Source organism: Ochotona princeps, chromosome 2 (assembly GCF_030435755.1).
Source record: "Ochotona princeps isolate mOchPri1 chromosome 2, mOchPri1.hap1, whole genome shotgun sequence".
Classification (NCBI taxonomy): domain Eukaryota; kingdom Metazoa; phylum Chordata; class Mammalia; order Lagomorpha; family Ochotonidae; genus Ochotona; species Ochotona princeps.
Genome location: NC_080833.1, coordinates 62,569,446 through 62,596,316, shown reverse-complemented (window position 1 = coordinate 62,596,316; position 26,871 = coordinate 62,569,446). Strand labels below are relative to the sequence as shown.

General features: G+C 37.2%; 1 protein-coding gene across 9 annotated transcripts in view; it reads left to right on the top strand.

Moving 5' to 3' along the window:
- The window catches only part of SLC44A5 (solute carrier family 44 member 5), a 369,267-nt gene that overhangs the window by 299,738 nt on the left and 42,658 nt on the right, over positions 1-26,871 (top strand). For all 9 annotated transcript variants that reach the window (XM_058658158.1, XM_058658145.1, XM_058658136.1 and 6 more), the window contains 4 exons: positions 5,850-5,934; positions 15,100-15,184; positions 23,640-23,765; positions 24,727-24,787. In XM_058658158.1, coding sequence (XP_058514141.1) covers positions 5,850-5,934; positions 15,100-15,184; positions 23,640-23,765; positions 24,727-24,787 — 357 coding nt within the window. The remainder of the gene's footprint in view (positions 1-5,849; positions 5,935-15,099; positions 15,185-23,639; positions 23,766-24,726; positions 24,788-26,871) is intronic.

Genomic DNA, 26,871 nt, shown 5'->3' with positions numbered 1-26,871 from the left:
AATCTGCTATGAATAGCCCCAATGCAACTCTCACAAATCACTTACTTTTCTATTCACAGACACAATATGTATAAGCACCCAAGTATGCATTAACACCACTTAAGGTGGTTTTTTTAAAGTTATTTTTGAAATAGATAGTTCTTGGAATGATTAATCCAGATTTTTTGTTCATTCCTGTGCAACTTTGTCATTTATTTTTATTTACCAATACAACAAAGGGCATTCATTCTAAAGCTTGTGGTTTGAATTACTATTCTGCTTTTTATTTACTTAAGAGGAGGCCCAAGTACTCTTTAAATAATGAAGGAGGGGTAGACTAGGACCCCACACAATAAGGCCCCATCAGAATGAGTACATGACTAGGAATATAAAGATTGATAATTCATATGAATAAATAAATTAATGAATAGGAATTTGGAATTGCTTTAGACTGACATTTTAAAGATAAAGCTTCTCATATTATCTTTTTAAAGAACTAAGGCAAATAAATAGTAGGAGAGTTTATAATTGGCTAGCCCCTCGTGAACGTTATAAATCAAATTGAAGGTTCCACATGTTAAATCAACTAATCAAAGTAAAATCCTATAAATTGTAGCTATATGCTTAATACATAATGAATCAAATGGAAAAGAGGATTTGTTTTCTCATTTTTATGAATATTTAACTTCAAAGTATTAAGGTGATTTAATTACTTCCTACAAATACATAACATTTTAAAGCTTTTTAATAAATTATCTATCACATAATAAATAATCCTCAAACTTGGCAACTTAACATAGCAAGAATTTCTTGTAGTTTCCGTGATTAGGAACTGAAAAAACACAGCTGCATAGTTCTGGCTCCAAATTCTTCATAAAAATTGTTAGGTGTCAGCCAGTGCTGTAGTTGTTTGAAGGCTAAGCGACAGTGGAGGATCTGGCTTCAGCCTAGCAAACGTGCCTGTTGGAAGGACACTGCAGTCCTCAATGACTATGGGTCAGCAGTGGGATTTCCTATACAATGGTCTGTGTGTCCTTATAACATGTCTGATGGCCTCTAGAGTTAGTGGTCTATGAAAAGAGAAATGAACCATGAGGGAATTACAATGTCTTTTATTACCTACTTGTAGAAGTCATCAAATGTCCTTTCTGTTACACTGTGTTTTTAGAAGCTAGTGATTAAGAGCAGGTTACAGTCAAAGGGTGGGGAATTTAGCATCACCATTTGAAGAGGACATGTCAAATAATGTATTGCCATACTGCAGAACTTGTACAGAAAGTGCTCAACTGAGTAAAAATAAATGGGATTAATTTACAAAATATAACTTCATGATAGCATACCCAAAAATTATAGAGGAAAATAAACAATGTATCCCCAAAAAGCCTTGTGAATATGTTATGCCTAATATAAAATATAATTATAATTTATTAACTGTTTACTATGGCTTTGATAATTGCACACCCATATTTTAAAGGATAAGGAAATGTAGTACTTTTTGAATTTATTGAAACCTCCTTACCTCTCTGCTGATGTTGCTGCATCTCCCTTTCTCTTTCTCTCTCTCTCAATGGCTCATACCTTTTATGCCAAAGTTCTCATGTTGCACACAAAATGCCACTGCAAGCAAACTACATGCTAGCAGCTATATAGAGAGGGGATGCATCACCTCAGTAAATATAACCACTTGCCACAATTCAAAACTGAAACATCAAGCAGGAGGATTCTGTCCTTGACACTCATGCTCTAGATCCTTTCCAGCAAAACCCATTGTTCCTTCTATCTCCCTCTCCTCTACTAACACCGCACTCTTGGCCCAAATGACAAAGTTGTGTGTGTCATCTCCTTTTCTGCATTGTGCTTCCAGCATTTTGCTGATTCTCATTTGGCTAATGTTCTTTTTGTTTCCTACCATTAACAAGCCCATTCTTAATCTATTCTTAACAGAGAGCATTATTGCCTCTATAATCCATTGACTGAAACCATAGAATCAGAGAGTAACACACCTAAATTCAAGAATTGGCGATGTCAGTTAAAATCTGTGTGGCCTTGAGAAGTAAATTAGACTCTGAGTTGCAGCAAAGGATAAAATGTAGGTCAAAACAATATTTAACTATTAGAGTTATTGGGAGATTCATAATATGAGTAAAAAATGAGCCAATGCGTGAATAGGCCTACCACAGCATCTGAGCAGGTGACACATGATGGCTTCTTTTACTAAACTGTGTCCTTGATGTATAAATATTTCCTCACTTCCTGCTATATGTCTAAATCTGAATAATTTTCAAAACATTTTCTAAATTGCACCTTCTTTATGAAGCTTTCACAAGCTTTATCCTCTCCTTTTCATATATTTCTTAAGAATGTTGATATAGGTTATACTATTCTTAACTTTATTGACAATGAAAAATGGAAATAAATCCACAGCAGATGCTGCTGATATCTTATAGCCACTTTCCCATGTCCACCCGGGTCTGTTTGCAATTGTGGTAACTTGGCCCTGCCCACAGAAAGGAAGCTGGTACAAAGCTACCCAGAAGCTCCCGATGGGGAGGGAGCCCCAACTTTTCACAACATAATCCTACTATTTTATATTCTTTTTTATTCGTTTTACTTCCTTCCTTGGCACACTTCCCTTAAATCTGCTTAAGCTTCCTGGATTCACCTCTCAAATACACTGCCAGTTTCTAGTCATTGCTGCTGATTTTTCTTTTGGGGAAATCCGAAGAGGTGCCCATGTTACGAAGTCTCTACTGTGTCATGTATCATTGTCTTCTTTCATACTTTCAACATCCTTATTGAGTTGGGTATTATGGAAATTAAAGACTCAAAATAATTACATTATTATGACTTGTTTGGAATTGTAGTTATTAAGCAGGAAACCTAGCAATCAAAATCCTTTGTTAGATAGCCATTTCTGAGTCAATATTTGTATGGAAAAGAATAAAACATTTCAGAAAATGCTAAAAGAAATGCATTACACAAAATGAGTCAGATAAAATTAAATCTCTTTCTTAGGTTTGGCTGAGGTGAAGAAGATACAGAAACAGAATATAATAATGTCTGGAGGCACTTTATATTGGACACTTAGATATCACTTAAATACCTTATTTATAGTCCACTTTCTTCATTCTGGGAAATAAAGACAGAAGCTCTGGCAGCTGAGAGCTCCAAATGAGTCAGATTTCATAAGATAGTATTAGAGATATTGTGAAGTAACCAATGAACCAGCAATCAATGTGAGTCAGACTGTTCATGATCTACATCAAAGAATTGTAAAACCTAATATACTTTTAAGACCCTATGATACTCGGAAATGGGGCGGGAGAACAGAGAAATCTTCCATCTCCTTAGAATGTGTGAGGAAGACGTGAAGTATAACTTATCAGGAATATAACAGATAACTTATAAACAATAGACTTGGATCAGCATTAGACAATAGTAAAACTGCAAAGACATACAGGGGGAATCAAGAGAGATCCTGACAACCTCTTAACAGGAGGTCAAATGCACAAAGCAGTGGGGGACCCCAGAGTGGAACAGGTGGACAGGAGGAGGCTTGTATCCCAACCCTGGAGACTCCCAGTTCCTCACCAAGGACTATCAGTATGGGTACCAAGGACTACATCCCAATGGCCAAGGAGACCACGGGGAATTGGAGTGCCTTCTAAGGCCAAGAACTCTGAGGTCATCCACCCCCTTTTGGATCTACCACATGGGATGGAAGAAGCCCAAATCCTTCCCCACAGATGCCAAGGTCATCGGAACAACAGCCAGGATCCATGAGGATCCATGAGCGGTCCGCAGAAACAGAACAGTAAGCTTCCTTCAGGACTCGGGAGGGGAGCTTTCTCTGGTCCTTACTTCCAACTTTGGATCCCACCCTCTCTTGCAATGACCATCAGGGTCGCTCCGGAGCCCCCCACCCCAACACACACACACACACACACACACACACACACACACACACACACACACACACAAACGCACACGCACATGCACACGCACACGCACACGCACACACAAATTAGAATAGCTAGAGAACAACAAGGAAAGCTTAGAACCAGACAGGAAATGGTCAGCTTGGACTCACATATACCTTACTAGGTAGGACACAAAGATTAGTTACTCCTCACTAAGGCATTGAGGATTTCTCTGCACACCACTCCTAAAACTGTTCTGCACTTCAACTGTTGACAAATGCCTTGTTAGATTTATAAGCCAGTTTAGACTATCCTAAAATCTGCCAAGTTCAGCAACATTATGCTTTAACACTATAAACTGCTAAATATAAAAATGAAAATAGACACAAGATAGCTGAATAGTACCCTATAGCCATTTTAAGGTGTATAGAAGCCGGTTGCATATAAACTAAAATTGAAATATCAATGAAGTAGTCGCAGGATGTGGTTACGTACTTGCATTTTCTTTTAACATATTGGTTACTCAATACCATGTCAATTAATTCTATAATGCTGTAAATTGTTGTTGATGTTATGTTGTGGCTTTTCATTGGAGGGGATGATATTCTGCTAGCTCTGCCTTCAGACCAGAAATGGTCTCCCCAAGAAACCACTGAATTTACCTGGACAATAAGATGCTGGACTCTATGCTTGGTATATGCTTGCAATGGAAGAATCTTGACTGAATTTGAACTGCAATACTACAACAAAGTGGAAGAATCCACCATGGGGGGAGGGTACGGGCAGGGGTTGGGGGAATCCCAGAGCCTATGAAACTGTGTCACATCAGGCAATGTAATTAATAAAAAATAATAATGATAATAATAGAGAAAGTATTAGAGGATGACACTGATTTGGCCTCTATGACATTGGAAGAAGAATTAGAAAAAGAGAATTTCCTGGGCACTTAGATACTGAACAGAAAGGCTTGGATTAATGGAAAAAATCTTGAGAAAAATTTATTTTCTATATTAAAATTCTCATTCAAAATTGATCTTTCTTATCTTCCCAAGACACACAGACTTAACTGTGATTGAATTATAACACGAACTGTCAAATCCAACAAACGCGAGTAAGAAGATAGATGGGCAAAGTAAGAAGCTAGGTGGGCAAATATTAAGGAAACAAAAGACAAAAATATGTTTTCCACAGGCAAAGCCAAGCATCAGATTACCAATTTATTTACCATATATATAGGTACTCTTTTTTAAGCAAATTGCAGAAGTCAAATTCAGCTAGAATGAGAGCCCTTCCCAATTAACTGATGAATGTTACTGTCTGTGATTTTGTGGTCCTGCAATCAAATCGAGTGTAAACTTCTTCTCAAAAAAAAAAATGAAGTCTCTGTCGGAGGTGTAAAGTCCAGCGTCTTCATAGGAAATAGAGTTGCGTCCTGGTTTTAATGATTTGAGAACATTTGACATCAGCATGAAGTTTCTATTTGCCTTCATAATGTCACATGAACTTACACAGATCTAATCAGTTTTGGTTTTATCCGTGAGTTTTTAGACAGTTTTCATTTATGTAGAGCCCAAAAGTATTACATCATATTATTTACTTTAAATTGTTTAGCTCTGTGATGAAGTCATTTAATCTTGAGCTGCAGGCAAGCTTTTACAGTATGACCTCTAATTCACATTTTAATAAATGTCACTTTCTGTGTGCATTACCTCATGTTTTGGCTGCAGCCCAAATAAATCCTGAGAAAGTAAGAGAAATGTGCTTTCTAACTGATTCATCCATATTTTATTTTACTTTTCATTAGGAAATTACTGCTTGAAGGAAATCAATAATGTTCTGTGACTGGGGGAAGTAGCTCATGTGTTGCAGTCATGCATTCTAACATTTGGAATCATGCTGTCTTTAACCAGATGTTGCTGATAGAGATTTTGTCCTTTGTTATCCTTGCAGCCTGGGTACATGGCGACCCTAGGAGAGTGGCCTATCCTACAGACAGTGAGGGTCACTTTTGTGGCCAGAAGGGCACCCCCTATGAGTGAGTATGGATACTTTTCCTCTGTGTGATGTTACTGCCTACTCTGGAACCTGTTTTTCTTAAGAACTTTGAAATTCATAATTCAAGCATAATCAGCAGTTGGGTATTGCCATACTGTATGACTTCAGTAGCAACATTATTGTAATAGAGCATTTTATTGGAACACATGAAATCTCTGCTTAGTCAAAATACAATTCTAATGGATGGATTGGACCAGTAATTTTATTAGAAGCCATTTTCTAAAGTGCTTTATGAAATGGGCTGTTGGAAGAAGTAGTTACTAAGTAGCTACTAAAAAACCTAGATGCACAGTTGTTAAAAATTGTCACAGTGCCCACTGATAAATCATTCCACCTTTCAAAGTGAAGGGCGTGCACAGAGGGCATGGGCAGGAAAGATTTCAAGCCAACATGGCTTATTTGAACAATGCCCCTTTCCATCAAATTTCTACTAACCTTACAACAGAAGTTTCCAGTTCTCAAAGAAGGTTTTCTATTTCTTTACCTAAAAACACAAACGAAAGAAGCTCCATAAATTCACATTTGTAGGAAGATGTTCCTTCTATTTCATTAGCCTATTTTCTGTTACTACCTGTCGTGTTTTATTGCTACATCATCTGTCTCTTCAGAATCAATTCAGTTTCTGTACAGTTTGCTTTGAATGGATGAAACAAAGAAGTTCAAGAGCAGATTTCTCCTCAGTAACAAGAACAAAATCCTGGCTCAGGACACTTCAGTTTTGTTTCTCCCTTCTGCACGCTTGCAACATGAAACTTATTATTCTAAGAGATATGCAGACTTAAGAAAATAAGTTCAGGAAAGGATAACAGAATTCATAGAGCAAATTCATTACACATAATTAAGAAAATTCAGACTTGGAAAAAGGTAAATTATTATTCATGGCTTTGTAGTCTACATGAGGTTGAGTTTATGGGGGGACCAGTTGACGCCTGAAAGGGTCCTTCCTGCTTAATAGAAACAAATGGGCCAAATTGTGACCCAAATTGAAAATTCTTATTTTAACTCAATAACTTAGGAAGTCCTAGATGCTGCCAACAAAACCTTCACACTAAAAAGAACAAAGAAAGCACCAGGTGGTAAAAAAAAAATCCAATATATATCTTTATGTCTTCAGTTCTTTAAACAGGCTATTTTAAAAAGGGCTTTTGTAACAATAAGTCTCCTAAACTTAGGCAATGACCTATTTATTTTGAACAAAAATGTGACACCAGAACTTTTATTCTCAATATAGACATATTCATTAAAATATAATTTACAATAGCAATATATTGGAAATCATACAAATATCCAACAATATGTGGTTGATAGTAAATTATGTACTATCCACTTAATGAAACGGACATTGAAAGCTATATTTATATTTTCTGTAGTCAATACTCTTGATCTTCCCTCAGAGTTTCAGGATTTTGTATCATGCTTACAAATGTCTTTCTCCTCCTAAAAACATTCTCCTTTATTTTATCGACATTTTTGCTTTCTTTCTATATTTAGATTTATAGTTAAATTTACTTTATGTATAAAATAAAGTAAGCCCCAAGGCTTCCTTTTTATCTGATTGTAAAATTAATTATTTCAACATTTTTAATAATATTCTCATTTCACCCTTTCATTTCTAAAAATTATCATAAAATGAATGTATATATTTGCTTCCAAACCTTCTAACATTTCCATTGCATAATTTAAACAGCTGAATATATTTCTTACGAGATGTGTATTCATGTAAAATATAAAGTTATTTTAAATTATGTTCAAAGCTTTAATAGTATGTGAAAATATTTGCCAAAAATATACAATTTCAATTTTATAAACATGAGTTCAAATGTATAAAAGTGTCCCTGAGGAAAATATTGGAAGGATCACATAAAAATAATTACATTTTACAGTTTTTAATGGCCATAAAATTAGGCAGAATGAAATACATGCAAATATAAATATTGAGTATGATGAAAATCAGCCACAGGAGAATGGATTATTTAAAAATTGCATTGAATTAATCAAAATATAATTTATAAAAATTAAATAAAATTGGACATTTTAGTCAGATGTTATAGCAACATTAAAGATTTTGTGAGTAAAATAAAAACATAACAGCAAAATGTAGAAATATATTTATGAAATTGTTGGATTAAAAAAAAACCTTTATAAGCGTAATATCAAAATCAGAAAAAATAGTGAAATTTTGGAGAATTTCACCGCACAAAGTGAAACCACCTTAAGTCATTTTAAAAAAAAAGTTAAAAATGACAACCCAGAAAAAAGGAAATATTTTCACAATATATGAATATATCTAAAATTAATCAATAGCTTTATTGTATGCATTGGCATTACAAAAGCAAAACAAAGGGGGTGACCATTCAACACAAAAGCACAAAAATTCATTATCAAGAAAACTAGATTGAGCTATGGGATGGATTAGGGCTTGCTCCCAGGACCCTGCGGATACCTAAGGCTGCTGTTGCTCAGATTCCTTAGCTAAGACAGTGTTCCACAACTTCCTGTCTAAATCATCTTTAGTTTGCTTATGATGCCTACTCTAACGTAAAGGCAATGCAAACAGTTGTATTGTATTGCTTGAGGGGTAATGACAAGGAATCAGTCTGTACATGTTTAGTACTGATACTAATTTTTTTTAATATTTTCAACTTGAGATCGGCTGAACCTGAGGAGGCAGAACATGTGGTCACAGAGGGTAAACTGTGTAAGAGCTAACAGTGCTAGAAAATGCTGTTCAACAAGAAGTTTTAAAAATACAAATTAACAAAGAGATCATTTTTGCCCAATTGATTGTTAGGTAAATTAAAAAGTCTAAAATCTCCAGTCCTGGGCAGAATGAGGAGAAATGAGCAACTCATTTTCTACTGGTGGTATTGTAATATAACATTTATCAAATTTTATGAAACTTGTATGCTCTTTGAGCCATTAGTTTTTATGGCATGTATAATATAATTCCATCTTGTGGGTAAGTTTTCCCTGTTAAATTCACTTATATAAAAGCACCAAGAATGCCAGGGGAAAAGTCTGAAAGGATATGGAAGTGCTAACTGTAACATTTCCGGGTGATTATATTTTTACTTTTATTAATATATTTTCTGAGCTCCTTTTCTATCCTAACCTGTGGAAATTGAAATTATTGGGAAACTACTTGTGCTTATGAAGCTTACATTTCAATTAAATCAAGACTGGAGAAAAATATGTAAACAGGATGACTTCAAACAGTGATAAACTGTGAACAACAAGGTGCAGAGGCAGCCTGACCAAGAATGGCAAGTGTGCTTGAGAAGAAGCTACCTCCTAGTTGCATGGGTAGGGAGAGGTTTTGTGAGGAAGAGACGTGAAGACGTGAAGACTAGGAAGAGGCCAGCCCCTTCAGAAGCTGTCAGAGAGCTTTCATGGGAGACTCAGCTAGTGCCAAGGTCCTGAGGCAGGAGTGAACCGGTGATGTGCCAAGTAGAGAAGAAAGCTGGGAATGTGGCAAATCATGCAATGAGCAGATCAGAGAACATGTAGAAATCAGATTTGGTGGGTCGCATGAACTCTGCCTACATATTTGGATTATGTAAAATGCAGGAAAGTCTAAAGAAAGTCAATCTGCAAGAGACTCAACCCATCCCACATTAACAAAAATTGTTGCTGCCTCTTACTTACTTTCTTGAACATTTTCAGCTGTTCACAATAAATTATTTCAATTTTTTATACGCATTGTAATTTTCTACCAAACTTTTGCCTTTAAATTCCCCTCAAATTTTCCAGAAATGCAAGACTTGATAGAAAGCCACATAAGTGGAGGCAGCAGAGTACCTTATTAAAACTATTTTTAAAAATGTAAACAATACATTTTTGTAGAATGTATCTCCATCATTTGCCCTTGAGCATGGGACACAATCTACCTCAGCCTTCATTTCCTGATAATTATGGAAAAATTAAATGACAGAAAGAATTTAGGAGAAACTTGCATTGCCCTTTCGATTTGCAAACACTCCCATATTTCATACCATATCACTTCATACCACACCAATGTAACTAAGCAATATACTGGACATATTACACGATGCAATATATTGGAAATATCCCAGCAAGTTCAACATGCATTTCTTCCTTAAGAATTTCTCTAGAGGAATCAAGAAAGCCAAGCCTTCCAATCTGGTGTGTTCAACACAGCGTTCTATTTTAATGTGTTAATAAGCCCATGCAAAGCAGCCTCTGCCCTCACCTCCACCATTCTCTTCCCTCCTTTCTTTCATGAGACCCTGATTTGCTGTCTTGGATTCTGAATTTACCAGATTATTAATTTGTTGATTTTATCTCTCCCTATTGGAGCTGGAGTTCTTTGAAATCAGCAATATTCTCTTTTCCCTGTTGTCTCCAAGGCTTCTACTACATTCTCTGACATTATAGTAGATGAGTGGGAATAAAGAGTTAAGAAAAATTTGTTCTTAAATTAGAAATCAAGATAAAGATCTTATGAGAACTTCATAACAGTATTTTGTAAAGTGGCCATCAGCATCATTGCTTTCATTTGGAAAATTAGGGAATTCGAATTGTAAAAGGTTATAGTCCTTGTTAATGTTCCACTAAACACTAAATGGTGAAGACAGCAAGCTCTAACCAAAACTCTTGTACCCTTTAGGCTGCATATTAATGAAGCTATGGGGAAATTAGCTCTCTGTGCTGCATGTTCAAAGTAGGCCTAAAAATATTGAGCATAGCTGCTAAAAGTATAATTATTATTATTTTTTAAATCAGACATACTTGGACTGACACTTAATCCACGTCTTGAAACACCAGCATCACATATGCATACAAGGTCTTGTCTCAGCTGCTCCACTTCTGATACAGCTCCCTACTAATGGGGCTGGGAAAACAGCAGAAGGTGCTCTAAGTGCTTGGGTCTCCGACATCCCCAAGGAAGGCCCAGTTGGAGCTCCTGGCTCCTGTCTCCTGGCTCCTGGCTTTGGCCTGGCCCAACCCTAGTTGTTGCAGCCATTTAAAGGAAGGAATCAGCAGGTGGAAAATGTCTTTCTCTCTGATTCTTTTTCTTTTTTTAAGATTGATTTATTCTGGGGCCGGCGCAATGGGTCAGTAGCTTGATCCTTGCCTTCCATGGGCTGGGATCCCATGTGGGCGCCCACCCTTGCTGTCCCGGGAGCTCCATTCCCTTCCACTCCCTGCTATTCTCTCTCTCACTCACTCACTTCCTCCCTCTGTCGCTGTTACTCTTTCAAATATAAATAAATAGTCTTTTTAAAAAAATCACACAAATAAATGTGTGCAGATGTGTGTACTTCTATGCCAAAATTAAATCTGTTTATGTCAGGATGAGTAATTTAGTTTAGCCCTAATCTTGGGGGACATAATTGTCAGATTTCAACAATTTGTCTTTGTGACTGTAATGATGTACTTTCAGAAATCATTTAATTCCCCACTCAAGAAGACATCCATGTAACTAGACTTAAATTCTATATTTAGAGACTGTGTGAAAATCTTTGGAATCTGAGTTCAGCCTCTGTGTTTACTGTATGTATGCCTAACTAAAAGGACTCCAAGAGAAATTAGTAAAAGTTTTCCAGAATGTTGAGAAACAGACTTCAAAGAAAAAGTTTCTTTGTTGTATTTTCAACTTTCTCTTTGAATTTCAAGAAAGCTCTTCACAACACTTCAGTACAGACCTTTCGTTTAAGATTTCAACTACTAAGCAAGAACTTGATTGATTTTGATGCCACCTTCTGGCCATTGCAAAAACTTCACCTCATAAAGATTATGTTAAAATAACTGAATATTGTCAGATACAGCAACTCTGCCAGATTAGGCAGAAACATTCATCACTTCCAAAAGAGGTTCTGATAAAGAACAGGGAAAATTAAGAGGACAAAGGTCTTACATTCAAGTTTTCTGTAGTAACTGATGTCGAAGAGAAACAATAGCAAGTTTGTCTATACTTCACTGAGAAAAGAAAGTCACAAAATGGCAACAGCATCCCACAAGTCTGATTGAACACACTAAAAGCTCAGGTCACTTACTTGGTTTAATTTCTTAAAGGTTTATTTACTTTTGTTTGAAAATTAGATTTTACAGAGAGAGAAGGAGAGACAGAGAAAGATCTTGCGTCAGCTGGCTCACTCCGCAAATGACCACAACGGCCAGAGCTAAGCTGATCCACAGCTAGGAGTCTTCTCTTGGTCTCCCATGTGAGTGCAGTCTCCCAAGCACTGGGCCACCGTCCACTGTTTACCCACACCACAGAGAGCTGTATCAGGAGTGGAACAGACAGGACACAAACCAGTGCCAATATGAGGTGGCAGCATTAGCAGGCAGAGAATCAAACCTCTATGTCTCTATGCTGACCCTTTGTTTAATTTTTTATGTAAGTATCCAAGCAGCATATGCATGTGAAAGTAAATCAAACAAAAATGAATAGCTTATAATGAAAGCAGTGGTCTCCCCTTTTAAGTCTCCTAACCTACAATATATTTTATTTTAGAGATTTATATATTTGAGAGAGAAGAGAGAGAATGAGAATCTTCAGCCTCTGATTGACTCCCCATCTACCTGTGCCAGCTAGGACTGGTCCAAACTGAAGCCAGGAGGCTGGACGTCTATCCAAGTCTCCCATAAGGGCACAGGAGCCCAAGAACTTATTCCATTTCCCACAACTTTCCCAGTTGCATTAACAGCAATCTGAAAAAGAAGTAGAGCAGCAGGGACCAAAATGACATTCTGATGTTGGATGCCAATGTTGGAGGCAGCAGCTTAACATGCTGTACCACAGTGCGAGCTGGAACATCATGCCTTTTTGTTATATAATCTGCTTCAGTTAGTCTGACTATACCGAATTTTTTGAAGATCCATCTTATGCTCTGAATTATATTAATTTCTTCCAGTTTTAGTTTCTGTCTCATTTAATTTTTTTTTTCTTCAGATTGCTCTTATACTCCTGATGTTATCTGTATACCCGTTGCTCTTAAAGAAAGCACTATATTTGTGTGGGGTTGCTTTACTGCTGTGTATGGATCAGTGCTGTGTTTATGGGGCTGTGTATGTTTTCAGGTTTCTCTGCAACATTCACTAATGGGAAACTAGATGTGAGACATCAGTTTTCACTATATAAAGGATTATAGACTGTGATAACAAATTCTGTGACAACTGTTGCTATGCCCAGAAGATTCACTCAGCAAAAGAAGTCTCTGTGTTTTGTCTTTCTTCCTCTGGATGCTGGAGTTCTAAGTATTGGAGAAGTACAGAGATGTTGATGCCTATTGGATATAAATCTTTCACTAATGTCCCTCTTTTGGACCACACTTCTTACTATCAACTCTGATCAGGGCTGGTGTGTTTCTTCATTCAAAGACAGTCCTGTCACATCCTCCCTATTGCCTTGAGCAGTATATTCAACGTATTTTCACATTCATCCCATCTAAAGAATTGTCAAACTCACTTGTGCAAGTGTGGAATATCCCATTCTCCAAATCTTAAGCTATGATAGTAAGGTATATTCTGAGTTTTTTGCATTTATTCCGTTTCAGTGAATCTTAGGAGGAAAGAAAGATGGACCGGCATGCTCAGTACATCAGCATCAGCTAACAACTTGTAGTTATATCCATTTTTTTCTTCTTGGTAGAAATACAATTCGAGTTAAATAATGAATGACTTCTTCACTCACACAGAGCTGCTCAGCTGAAATCACTACTAATTTTTACATAAGGAATCTGATACCCACTGCCATATGTGAGGGTGTTCAAGAGACTCGAAGGATAACTGGAGATTTCTACTGAAAAGCTAAGGAAGATTCTTACTTAAACCACAAAAAAACTTGCTGAAGAATTGGTCTTACGTATTCTCCATTTGATAAGTGGCTAAACTGCGCCAAATATTAGGCTCAATTCTGGCAAAGTCATGTTATAAAGATGAATAAAGTATAAATCTTACCCTCGAGGAAAGAATAATCTAGTGAATAACCTGAGTATATGTAGAATTTTGCAATTTATAAATCATTTTTATTTGCAGTGAACTCTTAACACTTACTGATTTACCACTCATACTTTTAAGTACTCCTGAGGGATCACAATGACCCATGGCCTGTAGTAGTTTATTCACTGAGTTAGGTACATATTTAAATCCCATGCATAATGAGACTGTGTAATTGATGTAGTTCATTGAGTAGTGAAAGAGTCAGGTTGTCTTTTATGGATCTCACAAATAGGCTGTGGATAGTGTATATGAATTTATAACCAGCTTCCTGAGTCATTTATGTCTCATATGAGACAAACATGATATATAAATATATTTTTCTTCTATTACTGGTTTTAATATTGTTCTTTCAAATCTCCCATTTTCTTGCATTGCCATCCAGAATACACAGATTTTAGGTGTGTTCCAATAAATTCAATGTAACCATTTTGAAATTTCTGTCTCATTTTTGCTATCTTCCAACTCAGGTTTAAATCGCCAGGGAATTTCGAGTGGGAATGAATCTGAGGTTTCCCTTCTCTTCTCTCTCTTTTTGAATAGATATTTATTCTTCTTGAATACTTAGGGCGACCTTTCCTAATACATAGTTCATAGACCGCCTATACCTGAATCCACTGGGGAGCCAAAGGGGGAAAATTCTGGGACCTCAGATGCAGAAATTTGGGCTCCCATGTGTTAAAAAAGAGTCAGAAATGAAACATTTTCACAAACTCCCATATACGTGTGTACTTTAAGAAATCATATAAGTAGGAAAAAACCCACAAATATTTAAATAAATTTGTTTCTTTATACATGTTATAAAATTATGCAAAATTAAAGTCAAATTTTACTTAAATATTCTTTAGCAACGTGCTCATTAAATTATTATGAATTTTGGCATACATTAAACATGTTCTTCAACATTATTTTCAATGGCATCAGAAACTTCCACTTTATGAGTGTGTAATTCTGTATTTACTCCATTTCCCACTGGTGAGTAATTTGATTTTAACTTTTTTCTGTAACAAAGAGATGTTGTGTTATTCACTTTACAAGGATGTTTAAAGATACACTGCAACTGCCAAATGTAGAGAAAATGAAGCCAATATTAAGGGTCATACATGAAAAGTGTTTCAGTTTTGAATGATATGGAGCATTCCCACACTCACTAGAACGATTCTTTTGTGTTGCTTCCTAACAGGAACAAGAGCATTTTGTTTTACTTTAACCTGTTCAGCTGTGCCAGCCCCTCTGTGCTGATAAATCTACAGTGCCCTACCACACAGGTAAGGCAGGAGCTGCCTCCCTGATAATGGCAGTAGCTTTGAGCATGCGTGGAGAAGGCAATTCAGAAATTCTGTTTGGTTTTCTGTGTGTGTTTGCCCCATTATGAGTTTACAGAAGATGGCAAGTTGTAAGCATGAATGTGCATTTGTTCACATACAATCAAAACTGAGCAGGAGATTATCATCTTAGAATCACTAAGGAGTCTTTGTGATTTTGTCTAATCACCTGCTTTTATAGATGAATAATAAAAACTCAGAGAAAGACAGGTATTTTTGCCGATAGTGTAGTAAAGAAGAGCTGGTTACAATAACTGATAAATCCTCATTTTCAAAGACTTACCACAGTAATGTTTGTTATTTGACCATGTAACAGTACAAGGCAGATTTCTGCAGTCAGTGAACAGCTCTCCTCCACACTTGCTGTCCTTACAGTTATCTCACCTGCATCCAGCTGCCAGGACACAATGGGGATCAACTCTTTTTTTTTTTTTTTAATTATTTATTGTTTAACTTCAGTAATTACATTGTATTATGTGACACAATTACATAGATACTTGGGTTCTCCCCACCCCTCCCCAAACCCTCCCACCATGGTGGATTCCTCCACCTTGTTGCATAACCACAGCTCAAGTTCAGTTGAGATTTCCCCATTGCAAGCGTATACCAAACATAGAGTCCAGCATCTTATTAAGGAACAAACCCAAATGGCAAATAAACATATGAAAAAATGCTCAAGTTCCCTGGCAATAAGGGAAATCCAAATTAAAACATCAATGAGGTACCACCTAACGCCAGTAAGACTGGCCCACATGAATAAAAGCACCAACGACACTTGTTGGCGAGGTTGCGGGGAAAAGGGAACCCTACTCCACTGCTGGTGGGGCTGCAGGCTGGTACAGCCTCTCTGGAAATCAGTATGGAGAACATTCAAACAACTCAAATACAACATACCGTATGATCCAGCAATAGCACTCCTAGGAATATATCCAGAACAATTGTTCTATGAGAAACCAACATGCACTCCTATGTTCATAGCAGCACAATCAGTAATTGCAAAAACATGGAAACAACCAAAATGCCCATCAACAGAGGATTGGATAAGAAAGCTATGGTTCATCTACTCCATGGAATACTACTCAGCTATTAAAAAAAACAAAATGCAGTTCTTTGTGGCCAAATGGGCCAAACTGGAAACCATAATGCTAAGGGAAATGAGCCAATCCCAAAAGGTTAAATACCACATGTTTGCCTTAATTTAAGATGATATGATGTTATGTATAACATGTTATGTTTTGAATGTTATATGTTGTGTATAAACTAAAATTGAAGTATAGGTGAGGTGGTCACAGAAGGTGGCTGGGAACCCGCATTTACTTTTAACATATTGGTTACTCATTACTATGTCAATTAATTCCATAATGATGTAAATTTTTGCTGATGGTATGTTGGAGCTTTCAATTGACTGGGATGATACTCTGCTGGCTCTGTCATCAGACCAGAGAGGGATCAACTCTTAAAAACCTTAGATTAGGGCTCGGCGGCGTGGCCTAGCGGCTAAAGTCCTCACCTTGAAAGCCCCGGGATCCCATATGGGCGCCGGTTCTAATCCCGGCAGCTCCACTTCCCATCCAGCTCCCTGCTTGTGGCCTGGGAAAGCAGTTGAGGACGGCCCAATGCATTGGGACACTGCGCCCGCGTGGGAGACCCGGAAGAGGTTCCAGGTTCCCGGCTTCGGATTGGCGCGCACCGGCCCGTTGCAGCTCACTTGGGGAGTGAATCATCGGACGGAAGATCTTCCTCTCTGTCTCTGCTCCTCTGTGTATATCTGACTTTATAATAAAAATAAATCTTTAAAAAAAAAAAAACCTTAGATTAAAGGTGTCACACTTTGCTTCTCCCTTTCATGCTTCAGACACAGACTAGTCTTCTGTGGTCAAACCTAGACACATGGAAGGGGCAGGGGAAGCAGTGTGCTTAATAGCTGAGCAAGTAGCTGTTACAAATGGTTCAAGGAGCACAATCCTCAGTAAACACTCAATTATATGTTCAGTAGTCTAACCTTTTGGCCTCTAGGTACCCTTATTCTTTGAAAGAAGAACTCTGAGGTTCATGCATTGGTCTTTAGCAAAGTTCAGGATGTATGAGGGATACATAGTTCTCTCCATCAGGTCTTGTTTCTAAACACAAGAAGAAACAGAGATAGGAAAAATAAAATTGTAAGTTCCCAGTTAGAATGGGGAAAGTGACAAATATACAAGAGTATGGTCACAGCAATGGAGAATGTCCTCACTCACACTGCATTCTACAAGAGGAACTCTCACACCCATCATATCTTGTAGCCCTTTGCTCAGATACCTATGAGGCTATTTCCTGCCCACGAGTCACCAGGCCACACTAATACCAAGCACTGTTCTGTAGACCCTCCTTGAGAGCCATCCAGCTGTGAAGCACCATTAGCAATTGTGCAAGGTTAGTGACTCAAAGATTAGGAGCCATCGAAGTCTATTTTAGACTGGCTCAGGATCGACTTAACATTTCAAGTGCTTTGGAAACGTAACAGGCTTCTGCCTTGCTTGTTCCTTTCTTTCAACCAGAATACACAGATTTAGACACTTTCCAATAAATCCATTGTAACCCATAATGGGTTATTCCTATGCCAATAGCCACATCCATCACTCTTCTCTAGAACTTGTTTGTAAATCTGCCTTATTGCCTTGCTTCCTCATCATCCTTGCGATACTTTTGGAATCTTCTTTCTGTTTAATGTAAAGCATACTTGGGATATTGACATCTTAGTTCTATGGCTACCTGTGTCCCCTTACCCCAAGATCATACTCTCTGTCACTCTATATAATCTAATTTTCAGGTTTCTTACTCATTGTTCCTCATTCCCTCTACCATTCCAACTCCAGTAACATTTCTACCTCACTGAGACCTACAACCACTTCAACTCTTAGGTATCATTCAGTATGGTGTCCTACTGCCACTCATGTTTACTACTCCAACTTAATCTGACTTAAGCTGAAATGCACAAAAGTCCCCTCTAAATTCAGGATCCAACTTCAAGAGATCCCTTATGCTGCCCCACAATCATGCTTCAGACCCCTTGTCCATTAGCCTGTCCCTTTAATAGCCTACTCTCCTGGAAAAAAACTTCACACCTTTTCTTCTCTCCTTAACCTCTAAAACATCCTTCTCAATCTCCATGTCAGCCTCTGAATTTAACATTTGGGCCCATTGTGAGGGCTAAATGGCTAAATCCACGTCTTGTATGCACCAAGATCCCATATGGGCACTGATTCATGTCCCGGCTGCTCTACTTCCCATCCAGCTCCCTGGTCAAGGGAAAGCAGCAGAGGATGGTCCAACACCGTGGGACCCTACATTCCTGTGAGAGACCCAGAGGAAGCCCTTGACTCCTGATTCTTGGCTTTGGATCAACTCAGATCTGACAACTGTGACCATTTGAGGAGTGAACCAGATGGGAGATCTTTCTCTTTCTTGCCTTCTCTCAGTGGATCTGCCTTTCCATTGAAAATAAATAAATCTTTTTAAAAAATAGTATTTTAAAATGGAACTTGTAATATCTAACTTCATCTCTAATTTTTTTTCACCCTCAACAGTCTTCTCTATGTGGACGCCAGCTCCAAACACCATGGAATCCCCCCTTATTCTTCTCCCATTCATGTTTGAATTGTAGCTAATTTCTTGTCTCTCTTCAAAACACTCTGAACCAACTATTTTTCACCATCTGTTCTAGATTGATTCAATGACTTGATTAGGCTTTCTGTTTGTGTCCCTGCCCCTTGGTCCTTTACGGTCTCTTTTTTATTCAGTAGCCCATGTGATCCTGTTGAATGTCAGTCAGATTATGTCTTTTTTTTTTAACTGAGATGCAGTCATGTCTTTCTAAGTTATTCTTCCTGAAGCCTAAGTCCTGAAAGCCTGTAAGATCCTCCACTGTCTGACCAACTCTCTGACTGCGTCTCACACCGCAGTCTCTGGGATTACAGCTCTGGGATCCCACTTGCCATTGGCCAAGGAGCCATAAAAACTCCTGCCTCAGAGCTTTAGATATTTCCCATCTGGAGTGCTCTTCCTCCAAATGAATGCTTGGCTTGATCACTGGCCTTCTTCAAGTCTTGCTGATGCCGATTTACAATTGGTATCTCACTCTCCAGCCTGCCTTCTAGCCTTACTTCCCCCCTGATATTTACTAATGCTTTCTGAAAATGTTTCATTTACTGGTTGAATACATATTATATAAAATGTTTAGGATCAGAAGTCATTCAAATTGCAGTTTTTCACATTTTGGAATATTTACATAGACTTTACTGGGGATTCATCCCTAATTCTAAAACCTGAAATCTGAAAAACTGAAATCTGAAACTTTTTGAGTCATTTTGGTGTTCAAAAAGTTTCATTGTCAGGAACATTTATTAGTTTGAATTTTCAGGTTAAAGACTTTTATACTATATTTTATATGTTCTCCCTACTACAAGATATAGCTGTTTAACAACCAAAAAAAAAAAAAACATGTGCTTGATTCGCTACTGTGTCTCTAATGCTTTGAACATGTACTATGTTGGTGGTAAGTGTTTAATGAAGAAATTAGTATCTTCTTACTCCAGAGTTCAGGAATTTTTCTACTGTGTAATTCCATTATGTAATCCATTATTTGTGTGATAAACAAATACTTGCACATTATGCTTTTTTGTTCTAAGTTACACAAATATTTTTCTAGATTATCCTTTATACTTCACACAGTGTTTGACTCTGCAATCTAACTCACTCTCCCAACCTCCAAAATAAAATTTATGTTACCATACTAAGACAATCTAAACTGAAAATGTGAAAATGGTGATAAAAGGCCTGCCGCTTTGGTGTGCCAGAAAAAACCACGGCCTGCAGCACCACTGTCCTTTATAAGTGTCAGTTTGAGTCTTGCATACTCCACTTCTGGCCCAGCTCCCTGCTCATGGCCTAGGAAAGCAGTAGAAGATGGCTCAAATGGTTGCGCCCCTGTACCCATGTGGGAAAGCAGGAAGAAGCCCCTAATTTCTGGCTTTGGACCAGCCCAGCATTGGCTGTTGCAGTTATTTGGTGAGTGAGCCAGCAGATGAAAAATCTTTCTGTCTCCGCCCCCCCGCCCTTTCCCCAACTCTACCTTTCAAATAAATAAATAAATAAATAAACAAACAAACAAATAAATTTTTAAACTAGTGAATGAACTACAAAGTTCACCTTTGGTAGTGATATGAATTAAACTACCACTAGAGGCTGTAGATGGCTGGAGTGCTTGCATCCCTGCCACCACATGGGAGATCCAAATGAAGACTCCTGGCTCCAGCATTGATCTGGCCAAGCTCTGGCAGTTGGGCCACTTGGAGCATGCATCTGAAGACAGAAAATTTCTCTGTCTCCTCCTTTCTATCTCTCTCCATCCTTTCAAGTATAAATCAACCAATCAATTAACCAATAAAATGAACCCACTTTTAAATGCCCTTTATGGGAATTTAAAGAGAATCATATTTTAGCTGCCAATAATGCAGACTTCCATTTGTTCTGGCATGCAGTGCTGTAAACTGATCACACTGTACTTTGACTCTTTATATTTTAGTTAACTGCCAGCATAGTCCAGGCATATGTCATAAGCATTTAAATGACAGGCAGATAAATTTCTATGCCTGACTTCAATGCGACTTTATTTTTGTCTAATTATATGTTGATTGCTACTTATCAACACCCTATATAAAGTGAACAAATGGATCTGATTAGAGAGAGAAAACACTTATTGTATTGTTTTAACAACTTATTTGTATCTAATGAAATTTGATACATTCTTTTTAACAAGCCACTTGATGCTGTTTTAATTATTTTATTTGTGAGTGGCATCCATGTATTCTATCTGTGTAATATACATTGTGGCTAAGTGTTTCAATGTAGATGTCATCATGATCTGCATTTAGTAGACCCTGTGTCAAGAAAGCATTACTGCATCCAGTTCTCACTTTTATTTATGATAAGTGTGCCCAGCCAGGGAACTAGTTCACTTATCTTTTGACATCATAACAGTATGTTGTTAAGTATCTATAGGATGCTTCTGAATATGTTTGTTTTATTCAGTTTAGCTCCAATTACAGTGAACATTTTACATTACATTGATATTAACCTTAAACTGTTTTATACTGTGAATGCCTCTAAATAGTTCTTCAGCTTTTTATTTATTTATTTTTATCTATATGCCTTCTTTTTACCCATCTATTTGAGATGGAGGGGAAAGGTGTAAAAACAGAGAGAGAGAATATTCTCTTCCTTTGGTTCACTCTTAGAATGCCCTCAGCAACTGTGGATGGGCCAGGCTGAGATTGAGTCCAAATCTGTCTAATGACTGGCAGAGTCTAACTAGTGTGAACCATCATGGGTAATCTCCCATGGTGCACATTAACAGGAAACAGAAATCAGGAGCAGAGCTGCAACTCAAACCCAGGCATTTAACTGTGGAAGCAGGATTCCCAACTGACACGTTAATCACCAGGTCAAATACTAGTCCCTCTTCAGCTTTTACAGAAGATATACAGTGTGTACTTTGGAAGCCTGTGGGTGTGTATTTTCATGTGTGTTGGTAAGAGATTAAGAAAGATGAAAATGCATAATATGAAATGTGCAGATGAGTTATTTATCCTATCAAAACATCTAGAAAGAATTGGACTCCTGTTGCTATAAGAAAGTAGTCACGTTAACTGTGAACTTTAAAGCATCCAGTTAATCCCCTCTCTACTCAGTTTCTTGTGATTTGACACCAAATGTGCCTGTGTACAGGAAGAACATTTCTAAAAAATGGAGAGCTATCAGCTCAGTAGAAATGGGCAGCAAGATGCCAAAAGTGAGGATGGTTAGCAAAGAAAAGGAGGAAGTTGGAGAGTGAAGAAAACTACAGAGAAGTGCTGAATGAATGGGAGTTGTGCAGGTCTTGGCTGCAGTTCATTTGGTTTCATATTACTTTATTTTTTATTATAATCAAAAGAATAGCCGATAGGATACATGCTTCTTCCCTGATTCTGTCTTCTTTCTGTGAGGTCTCTAATAAAGTTTTGGTCACTGCATTGTGGCCCTGTAGAGTGACACAGTGATCAGACTTAGCACTGATAGTTCTCAAAAGCTCATTAATTTAAGATATTTGCATAGGTGACTTCTTTGCCTAGATTTACATGGTGCTGGTAAATGACTGTAGTAATGGTTGATTGCAACAAAGAACCCTAATTTTGTTCATTTCCTACTCTCATAAACCCTAAGTACAGCTTTTGAGAATTATGTCAAAATTTTTAGTGATATAATTTATTAATATTCAGAATATTTTCAATAACCATTTATATATAGGAAAGGAAACAAGACTAACTCTGAATATACAAAAACAATACAGGTAAAATTAGTCTTGAATAATGCTCCTATCTACTAATTCAGAAAATCATAGGAAAAGATTTTACTAAAAGTCTGTCACTACCTGTGGAGGTGGTCACATGAAACTACACACGATATAATGCATAGAAGTCCGTGCATACACACACATACACACACAAAGTCATACAGAAATGAATGATGTAAAACAACTGTTATGCAAAATATAAAGCAAATAGCTATAAAGATAAGCAAATATATACATATATGCTCATAGATAGACTATATAATGGAGACTAGCATAACAGGAAGTGATGATAAATTTCAGTATGCATCTCTATTCCAGCAAAAGGAGGAATCCCAATGAAACAGTTAAATACACCTTAACAGTGTGATGCTAGATTTTCTACTTTTTCTTATGCCTGCAGTACCAGGTACAACTAAATAGCAGAATGTTAAACTTGCAACTGTTACTAAAGGACTACACTTCTGTGACAACATGGGAGGAAATGGAGGGAAGGGAAAATGGACAGGGAGGAACAGAAAGGGGAGGGAGGAATCTCTGTATCTCCACAACTGTATCATGGAAAAGAATGATACTACAAAAGACATACAGAAATGAATTAATATAGAAAGAGTAGAATGTGAGCAAGGGTAGATGATTATAATACTATAAACTTCCTAGTGATAATACTGTGTCATAGTTATGTAAATTCTTGCCATTGAAGGAAATTGAATGAAAGGTATGTGGAATCTCTATTATTTCTCATAATTACAAGTGGATATATAGTTACCTCAAAATCAAAAGTTTAAATAAATCCAGATTTTGCAAGAGTATCATGTTTTAACACATTATCAACACCAAAGAAAGAGCAGAGATTGGTAGATTTGTAACTATCACATGAGATTTCATTTTTATAAGACTAGATAACTAATTTATTTCTTATTAAAAAACCTGTTCTTTGTTCTTCATTTTGATGGTTAATATAGAAGTCTAGCTTTATAGATTCTTCTTGGTTCTGGTCAGTGCTTGACACTACGTTCCTTGTCTTCACAGATCTGTGTCTCTAAGTGCCCAGAAAAATTTTTAACCTATTTGGAAATACAAACATTGTACAAAAGGGACGAAAGCTACTGGGAATACTACCGTCAGTTCTGCAAGCCCTCTGCTAAGCTTATGAAGGTATTTATTTTTATTTTTTTTAATTATTTATTATTTAACTTCATTAATTACATTGTATTATGTGACACAGTTACATAGATACTTGGGTTCTCCCCACCCCTCCCCAAACCCTCCCACCATGGTGGATTCCTCCACCTTGTTGCATAACCACAGCTCAAGTTCAGTTGAGATTCCCCCATTGCAAGCGTATACCAAACATAGAGTCCAACATCTTATTGTCCAGTCAAGTTCAACGGCTTCTTAGGTATACCCTCTCTGGTCTGAAGACAGAGCCAGCAGAGTATCATCCCAGTCAATTGAAAGCTCCAACATACCATCAGCAAAAATTTACATCATTATGGAATTAATTGACATAGTAATGAGTATTTATTTTTAAGCAAAAACTAAGGAATGTTACTTTGTCTCCACCTCAGGTGTGACATGAACATTTATTACTAAAGAAGCTCCTAGATCACTTAGGAAGTGAGAGCTGATGGCATCGTCCCAATAAAGCACACGTGCGAGGGTGCAGGGATCGAGGTGCCACATGTTAACCTGGTGCTCAAGGTGCCCACCTACCAATCAGAGTGTTGGTTCAGGTGTCAGCGACTCCACTTCTAACTCAGCTTTCTGCTAATGTGTCTGGGAGGCAGCTGGTGGTTCCTGCCATCCATATGGGAAAACAGAACAGAGTCCCTGATTTTTGCCTTTGGCCTGACCCAGGCTTGGATGTCGCAAGCATTTCAGGCAGTGAACAAGCAGATGGAAGATGGTTTTAGAGAGTCTGTTTTATTATTGTTAATTTGATTGTATTGCAGTTAACATATTTTAGATCATTTGTCAATTATTATCATCAGGGTAACTAATGGGGATTTCAGTGTCACTATCCAGTTAAATTTTTAAAGGAAAAAATTTTGTATTGAGATGACAATAGTCATCACATAGATTTTGAAATGCTAACTTTTTTCTTTTTCTGTTTCAGACTATCTCAGAAACCTTACTGGATAATGATTGTCCAAAAGCAATTTTTCCAGGCAAACCTTGTAAGTGGTAATTATTTTACTTTGGAACACAGAATCCACTGAGAATTCATTTAATTAAGTATTCTTGTTTCATAATAGATGAAACTGAAATTAAAAAAAAAAAAGGCCCTGTGACTGGGCAAGGCCCCGGAGTCCGTTAGAACACAAGGTGAAGCAAAGCCCGTCCTCTGGTTGCAGCCAGGCTGATTTCCAAAGGAACTCTGCAACTTTTGGATTTTGTTACATAAATTCTCAAGGAATAGATTGAAATTTGATTTTCAAAAGATAAATTAATTACTTGTTGCTCTATGGCCAAATATAAACACACATGGACACACCCAGACACACCTACTCCTGAATTCAGTTAAAATGTTTTTTCAGAACTTGCCTGGGGAACAGGCAGAGTGAGCAAAGCTGCCGCCTGAAGAGCTGGCACGCCATACAGCTGCCGGTTTAAGTCCTGGCTGATCTACTTCCAACACAGGCTGATCCACTGTTAACCCAGCTCCCTGAGAGGGGCAGTGGATATCACAGATATTTGGGGCTGTGCAGTGTATTGGAGAACCCAGAGACTTCCGGCTCATCCACTTGGCTTGGACCATTCCTTGCCAGTGGAGCCATCAGGGGAATGAAATAGCAGTCAGAAGGAGTCTCTGTTTCTCCTTTTCTCACTGTAACTCTGACTTTCAAATAAATAACCAAATATTTTCAAAATAAGTTGCATAGAGGATGAAGGTAATATATTAACATCTCTTTATAATTGAAATCTAAACTATATGTCATACAAATGAATTGATATTTCATTGTCTTAATATTGTTTGCTTAAAGTAATACTGTTTAGAAGAAAATGAAAGAGTCATTTATTTTCCTTTCTTAAGAATCTAATAATAATGACAGAGAAAACTTGACACAAAGAGATCCATTAAATGTTCAAAGTATCCCCCCCAAAAAAAAGGAGAAAAAAGAGAAACCTTCTAGTATCCAAAAGCGATAAAATGCTTAAATACATTATGATTTAGTCATTAAATGAATGGTTTCAGAATTATTAATAATGACAAATATATAAGAAAATAATGCTAAAAATTACAAACTGTTGTATTAGTTATAATGAAGATCTTGTTAAATTCAAAATAAACAACAAAAACATTGTGACAAAACATACCAAAATGTCAAGTAGCTGTTTCGAGGATGATGAAGCTGTAGATGTTTTCTCCCTTTTTCTTTCATTTTCTGACCCTCTATTTTTCTACCTAAGTGTGTACTTCTTTTAAAATGGAGGAAAGGCAACCATCATCATTTGAGTAGAGAGTACCACTGATGTAACTTCCATCAAATACATATCCTAAATGCTCCCATCACTCTTTATGTCATAAAGTCCCTGAAGCAAAGGAGAGGGAAGAGGAAGGGAGGGAGGGGAGGGGAGAAGAGTGGGGAAAGTGCTTGTGTGTATTGATATTGCCACAAACAGTTCTGTCAAACTTCGTGTTCTATCTTTGTCAAACCAGTGGTTAAGAATGGCACACAATGTGATATGTGATGTGTGTTTATATTAAAATTTACTATATATGAGTGAAATGGATGTTTTCATTTGCTATTTTTTATATTGCTACTGAACTGTGGTCTTTTATTTTTTCCCCAAACTAGTTTTTAGTGGAGCATTAAACCATTAACTAGAACGTAAATTCAACATGTCATCTCAAAAATTGAAGGAAAGAAGGAAGGAAAGAAGGAAATAGGGAAAAAAAGAAAATCATTGTACTACTAGAATTCTATCTATGAACTACATTGACAATTTTTTCTTGTATTAATAGCATATTAACATAAAATTGCTAAGGATAATAGAGACAAAGGGATGTCTTATTTTAAAGACTTTAGAAAAAGTTAACTTATTCAGCAGCAAATACTGGCTGAATTCTTCCATGTGCCAAGCACTGTTCTGGATAATGGGCTCAAGCAGGAGGAAAACTAAAAATATCCACCAAGTACGTCAACATTGGGATCAGTGGGAAGACGATATCGTGGGGCAGGTCAGAGCGCTGACTGGACTGCGCAGGAGCAGACGCCACAGCCAGAGATGGATGTGTGAAATCCTCCCAACGGCGAGA